General features: G+C 43.7%; 1 protein-coding gene across 1 annotated transcript in view; it reads left to right on the forward strand.

Annotated features, from left to right (window-relative positions):
• Positions 1 to 233: 233 nt before the first annotated feature.
• Positions 234 to 6,927, forward strand: part of Ap4e1 (adaptor related protein complex 4 subunit epsilon 1) — a 50,011-nt gene continuing 43,317 nt past the window's right edge. Inside the window, exons 1-3 of the mRNA XM_005364423.3 lie at positions 234 to 580; positions 2,634 to 2,705; positions 4,418 to 4,541. Coding sequence (XP_005364480.2) covers positions 257 to 580; positions 2,634 to 2,705; positions 4,418 to 4,541 — 520 coding nt within the window. The 5' untranslated portion in view covers positions 234 to 256. The remainder of the gene's footprint in view (positions 581 to 2,633; positions 2,706 to 4,417; positions 4,542 to 6,927) is intronic.

A 6,927-nucleotide genomic window follows, 5' to 3' on the forward strand; every position in this document is an offset into this window, starting at 1 on the left:
ATTGTTGGGCAATCTTTTTCTTTTGTTGAGGAATAGGTACAAGAACAACTTAAAGATTTTTTTAAAAAAAATTTCACCTATCACAGACGAAGTTGTTCACAGCACGATAAAGAAGATGGTGGATGAGGTCTGTAATTCCACTACCTGGAGGCTGAGGCAGGAGAATGGCATGAATTCATCAACCTACTACTTGGGAGAATCTACAAAATACAAGAATACTCAAGCGCACCCATTTCACCGCTGCTGGGTGATCTTCATGCCTCTGGAGGACTCGGCTCTTTCTCGTAGGCTCGTGCGTCCCCTGGCGGTCTCCCTCGGAACTTCATCTTGTTCGCACCACCTCGGCGCGAATAAAGATTTCTTATTCAAAACGCCGGAAGTGACTACGGAGGCCGGGAGTCTCGGCGTGAAGGAACCGCGACGGGAGGCCGCGATGAGCGATATGGTGGAGAGGACGCTCACGGCGCTGCCGGGGCTTTTCCTGCAGAACCAGCTGGGAGGGCCTGCGGCCTCCAGAGCTCCCTTCTTCTCCAGGCTGGGCGGCCTCATCCGCGGCGTCACTGCGCTCTCGTCCAAGCACGTAGGTCGGCAGGGTGGGGTGGGGTGGGCCGGGCCTGAGTCGCCGGTCAGCTAGTCGGACGCGCCCGGGCGGACTCCCCAAGCTGGAGTTTGTTGCCTGCACCGACCGCAGGGAGGCCGGCTGTCTAGTCTAGGGGTCCGACGACCCTCTGCGTGTCTTCTCAGCGTCAAACCGATGTATAGTCCATGGGGTGCTTGGAGGATTACAGGAGCTGTCAGTCGAGTGCAAAGAGCCAGTGCGATTTCAGTCTCGGGCTGTAGTCGTCTACGAAGTTTCCCTTTCTTCCCTGTTGAGTTTTAATTTAGTTCCTCCTTGGAGGCATCACATACCGCAGCTGACAACCCTGACAGTGCTGTTGTCTTTGCAGGGCTTGAGGTTCTTAGGCTAGACCAACGGCTTGGGCAAAGACGGGCTTTGAAGACGAGTAGTTACAATAGAATTAGTAAACTCCCACGGATTGCGTACGGTACTGATCCAAAGCCTTAAGGCGTCTATGTCTTAAAAACATAATATTGTGTCATAATTTCTTCAGCAGGTATTTATCAAGCCTAGATATGCGTTAAATAATGAGGAAAATAATAAAATACATTTCTTTCCAAAGATTTTGGGCTTAACCTAAGTGTAAGTAAGTTCAATGCCAGTGGAGAGAGGAGCAAGAAGGACAAGATGCCTTCAAAGGTGTAAAATGTCCCTGTGTTTTAATTGTAAGCTGGCGTGTAGCCGTGCTGTACTGGGCAGGGCCTGCTGCACATCCCACAGTCATTGGTGGTGTACTTAACATAGCTTAATGATTTTCTTTTGCTAATTTGTAGGAGTGGCCAATTTTTTTAATAGAAAAAAGTGTATATGTATGTACTGTGTGTTTGTTTGTGTATGTGTGTGTAAGGGGGGCAAATTTTTTTAAATGTGTATATATATGCACTGTGTGTGTGGTGTGTTGGTGAGGGTTCATGTACTATATATGGTAGGGGTCGCAGGACAGCTGGTGTTGGTCCTAACTTTCCACCTTGTTTGAGATAAGATCTCTCTTGTTTTCTTCTGTGCTTTATACTCCAAGCGGGAGGGCCAGGGAGTTTGGGGGATGGGGGGAGTGGGGATTGCAGATCCACCTCACCACATCAGGCTTTTTATGATAGATTCTGATCCTCAGGCTAATGCAGCAAGTGCATTTACACACTGAGCCGTCTACCCCTTCTCCCGAATGAAATTTTCAAGACTGGTTTTTGGCTTAGGTTGCAGTTGGAACCTGCACAGGCAACCCGATGTGGTAGTGCTTCACTTGTAGGGTTTGTTTGTTTTTAGATATTTTGCTTTTAGTTTTTTTGGGTTTTTTGTTTGTGTGTGTGTTTGTGTGTGTGTACATGAGTGCAGATGCCCTCAGTCCAGAAGTGAGTGTCTGATGCCCTGGCTCTGAAGATTTGGGCAGTTGTGACCCATGAGAGTGGGTGCTGGGAACCAAACTTGGGTCTTTGCAAGAGCAGTGTGCAGTTTTCTCTGTTGCACCATCTTTCCAGCCCTAACTTGGTGTGTGACTTAAAGATAACATCGCTTAGTTGGGTGGTGGCGGCGCACACCTTTAATCCCAGTACTGGGGAAAGAGGCTGGCCGACCTCTGTGAGTTCAAGGACAGCCTGGTCTACCCAGGCTACCCAGAGAAACCCTGCCTGTCTCAGGGGGAAAAAGATAGCATTGTATTAGCCAATAGTTGGGCCAATGTTTAAGTGCTTAATGGATTGTGTGTCATATAGGGCACTTGTCTGTAGGAGTCAGTTTTTCCCATCATGTGGATTCCAGGGATTGAACTTGAACTCAGATCATCAAACTTGGCAGCATGCACCTTTACCCACTGAGTCATCTTGCTACCCCTATTTTGAATTTTTTTTTAATTCTGCCAGTCTTTACTAGCAAATGAATGAAATAGAGGGGAGTAGTAGGTTAACCTGGAAATAATTAAATTATTCTTTCCAAGGAGGTTCCTCTGGGCCAGGAAATGTAACTTTTCTAAAGAATGTTACTTCATTTTAATTGAAATGGCTATAATTGTGTTTTTCAGGAAGAAGAGAAATTGATCCAGCAGGAACTGAGCAGCCTGAAGGCGACTGTTTCCGCTCCGACTACAACACTGGTACGCTTGCACAGTTGGGCACACTTGCCCTTGAAGCCTGGGTCCATAGAGTATGCCTTTGCAACAGTATTCACTAAGTGGCTATCCAGTGAGCAGCTGGCTGCTCCATGCTGGCCACTCCGAGACAGTTTGCACATCTTCAGATTAGGACTTGGGTGCTTATTGTTACCGTCCTTTTAATTGACATGTTCTAACTCTATCTTTATGGGGTACACTGTATCAATTCAACACAAAATGTATGCAGTGTGTATTGCTACTTAATACTTATTACATTTGAAACTTTTAGTGTGTGTATGTATGTAAGCCTGTGCTTATGTGTGCATGCCATGATGTGTGTGGGGAGAAGACCAAGGTGTAGGAGTTGGTTCTCTCTACTACCTGAGTCTATAGGTTTGACACCTGCCTGGTCTACAGAGCTAGTTCCAGAACTCCAGGACAGCCAGGGCTACACAGAGAAACCCTGTCTCGGGGGGAAAAAAAAGAATTTTAGTTTGTAATGGCCAAATGGTTCATGAAATTATGCCTCTCAGTTCACAGTATTGAGAGTCATTTAAAAAGAGAAAAAAAGTTCTTATACAGCAGATGATTACATAGCTGTAATATAATAATGCTGAGAAGCCTGTGTTCAGTTTGATTGTTTCCCTCCATTTCTTTTTTTTTTTTTTTGGATTTTCGAGACAGGGTTTCTCTGTAGCTTTGGAGCCTGTCCTGGAACTAGCTCTATAGACCAGGCTGGTCTCGAACTCACAGAGATCCACCTGCCTCTGCCTCCCGAGTGCTGGGATTAAAGGCGTGTGCCACCATCGGCCCGGCCTTCCCTCCATCTCTTGAGGGTTTGTTTTTTTTTTTGTTTGTTTGTTTGGTTTTTTTTGTTGTTGTTGTTGTTGTTTTTTGGATTTTCGAGACAGGGTTTCTCTGTAGCTTTGGAGCCTGTCCTGGAACTAGCTCTATAGACCAGGCTGGTCTCGAACTCACAGAGATCCACCTGCCTCTGCCTCCCGACTGCTAGGATTAAGTGTGAGCCACCACCACCTGGCCTGAGATGGTTCTTTATTCTAGTCTCCAACTCCTGGGCTCACACTTCAGCCTCCTACCTAGTTCCTGAGTACTAGGATGAAAGGAATACAGCTGGCTTGCAGTTTGGTATTTAAAATAGACTATTTTCATTACAGAGTATATTACCAACTTGTATCAATTTTCTAGATTGTTTTCATTTGGCAAAATATATTCAAATCGATTTTCCTCCCTTTGGTTTTTTGAGACAGGGTTTCTCTGTACAGCTCTGGTTGTCCTGAAACATGCTCTGTAGACCAGGTTGGCCTCAAACTCTGAGATCCGCCTGCTTTGGCCTTTCGAGTGCTGGGAGTAAAAGTGTGTGCCACCACCACCCAGCTCAAATTGGTTTTAAATGCCAAAGATGATCGCCATGGATGAAATTTTGTCTGCGGGACACCTCTGATGAAACTTCTCTGGGCTCATAGAATTAGAACTAGCTTCAGGTAGTTTATGGTAACATTGTCAATAAAATATTGAACTAATTTTTTTACCTTAGTAGTGTTGGTGATTGTTAGAAGCAACTTTTATTTCTATATTCTGATATTAGGCAATTCTTCATCACCAGGATAAATGACTCCCTTGTTAAATGAGTGTGGCATACAGAAAATTGGAAGCATTCATTTGTTTACGTAGTGATGGGATGTTTCACTTTTCAGAAAATGATGAAGGAATGTATGGTGAGACTTATCTACTGTGAAATGCTTGGCTATGACGCTTCCTTTGGATATATACATGCAATCAAGTTGGCCCAACAAGGAAACCTCTTGGAAAAAAGAGTGGGTATGTAAATGTTTAAGACTTCTGTTATTACTGCTTCTCTAAGGTTAAAATGATGGCTGGTATATGTTATGTTTTTAGAGCATTGCATTATATATTTTTCTTTTTTGTAGTCCTGTAGACCCTCACATGCATAGGCAAGTTCTCTACCACTGAGCTATATCCCAGCTCAGATTTCCAACGCTAGCCCTTTAGAACACAAAGTCTATACGTAAAATTGGATATGAGTCATTTTGGAGTTATAGGGACGATTAAAAGGTACTTGATCATGGGATAATGAGATGCTACATACATTTGTAAAATCCATTAAACTACATATAAAAGAGATGACTTTCTTGTATGTAAATTGTTCTTTAGTAACTCATACTTTAAGAAGCCTGTCTAATCCCATTAATTTAATGATCAGTCCCTCCATCTGGTCCCTCATGGTGATATCTGGCTTTTCTTACTATTGATTAATGTTTCGGCTTTCAGACTAATTCAAACTTCTTATAATTCAGATAAAGAAGTTTTATTAGTAATTTACTTTAAAATTGATTTCTTTCAAAGCTTCTATAACTCTGGGATTTAATTCCAGTAGGCTTTCATTGTCTTCAGAAAGCTCTTCTGTGTATCTCAGACTGGTTCTGCAAGCATTTTATTTCCTGACAGAGTTGTTCCTGTGACCACTGTTCTTAGGTACCAAGCTGTACCTTGAAAATTCTGTGTAGTGTGTGTGTGTGTGTGGGGGGGTTCCTTTTGTTGTTTTGTTGGGGGTTTTTTGTTTTGTTTTGTTTTGTTGAGCTAGTCTGATATGGTTCAGACTGGCCTCTAATTTATCATAGAGCCATGGGTCTAGGATTATACCACCACTCCTGGCTATGTGAACCTAAGATTTTGTGCTTTCTAGATTCCCAGCCCTCTGAGAGTTTTCATATGTCTGAAACTTTTCTTTTTTATGTTCATTAGTGTTTGAAACTTTGATGTGGGTTCACTTCTTTATGCTGTGAGTACCATTGGTTAATAAAGAAACTGCCTTGGCCTGTTGATAGGACAGAGTAGAACTAGGCAGGGTAGAGGGGGGACTAAACTGAATGCTGGGAGAAAGAAGGTGGAGTCAGGAGAAGCCATGTAGCCCTGCCAGAGACAGACGCCAGATGGAATTTTACCCAGTAAGCTAAAGCCACATGGCAATATACAGATTAATAGAAATGGGTTAAATTAAGATGTAAGAGTTAGCCAGTAAGAAGCTAGAGCTAATATGTCAAGCAGTGATTTAATTAATACAGTTCTGTTGGTTATTTCAGGTCTGAGCAGCCGGGAACAAACAAGTGGCCTCCTACTACAGGACTTCAGCCTACTCTCTTGTTACCTGGCTGACTACTGTGTTGGCATAGGCAGGAATTCTTGAAAACAACAGATAATTGAAAATACTGGGGCTGGTGGTGATGGCACATATATTTAATCCTAGCTTTTGGGAGGCGGAGGCAGGCAGATCTCGGAGTTTTAAGGTCAGCCTTATCTTAAGTAGTGAGTCCCAGGCCAGCCAGGGCTACATAGAGAGACCTTGTCTCAACAAAACAAAACAAATTAAAAAACAAAAAAAGCACAAACAAAAAAAAGGAAAAAAATACAGATAATTGGTGGTGCCTTAATTTGCTTTTTACTGCTGTGGTAAATCACTTGCTATATTAGTTGGGGTTCTTTAGAGGATGGATATTTATATGTGGGATTTATTGGAGTGACTTTCAGGCTGTGGTCTGACTCCTGACAGGAAGGCCAAGGATCTGGCAGTTGCTCAGCCCACAAGACTGGAGTCTCAGCCAATCTTCAGTCTGTGCTGGAATCTGTGTCATCAAAGTAATGCCTTAGCGACAGGATTGATGGACTTGCTAGTGAGAGTAAGGGCACACAGGCAAAGAGCCAGGAGATAATGGCCCAGATTTAGGGTGGGTCTTCTCACCTAAAATGTCCCAACCCAGGGAATCCTTCACAGGAGTGCCCTGCTACTTGGGTTTTAGTTGAGTCCAGATGGCATCATATTGACAAGATTAGCCACCACACTAACCAAAAGCAACTTGGGGAAGAAAGGGCATGTTTCAGGTTACAGCTCCCAGGCCACAGTCTATCACTGAGGGAAGTCAGGGCAGGAGCTCAGGGCAGAAGCTAAAGCGGAGAACATGCAGGAATTCTGCTTACTGGCTTGCTCCTCTAAGGCATGCTTACCCTCCTTTTTTATAGCACCTGCCCAGAGGTGGGCCCCTCCACATCAATTATTAATTAAGAAAATGCCCCCATAGACTTGGTTATAGGCCAGTCTGATAGAGTCATTTTCTTAGTTGAGGGTCCTCTTTCAAGTTGACAAAAAGACTAACCAGAATAGTTGGTGTGATTACTTTGAATAACTTTT

Source organism: Microtus ochrogaster (genome assembly GCF_000317375.1).
Source record: "Microtus ochrogaster isolate Prairie Vole_2 chromosome 14 unlocalized genomic scaffold, MicOch1.0 chr14_random_1, whole genome shotgun sequence".
NCBI classification, from domain to species: domain Eukaryota; kingdom Metazoa; phylum Chordata; class Mammalia; order Rodentia; family Cricetidae; genus Microtus; species Microtus ochrogaster.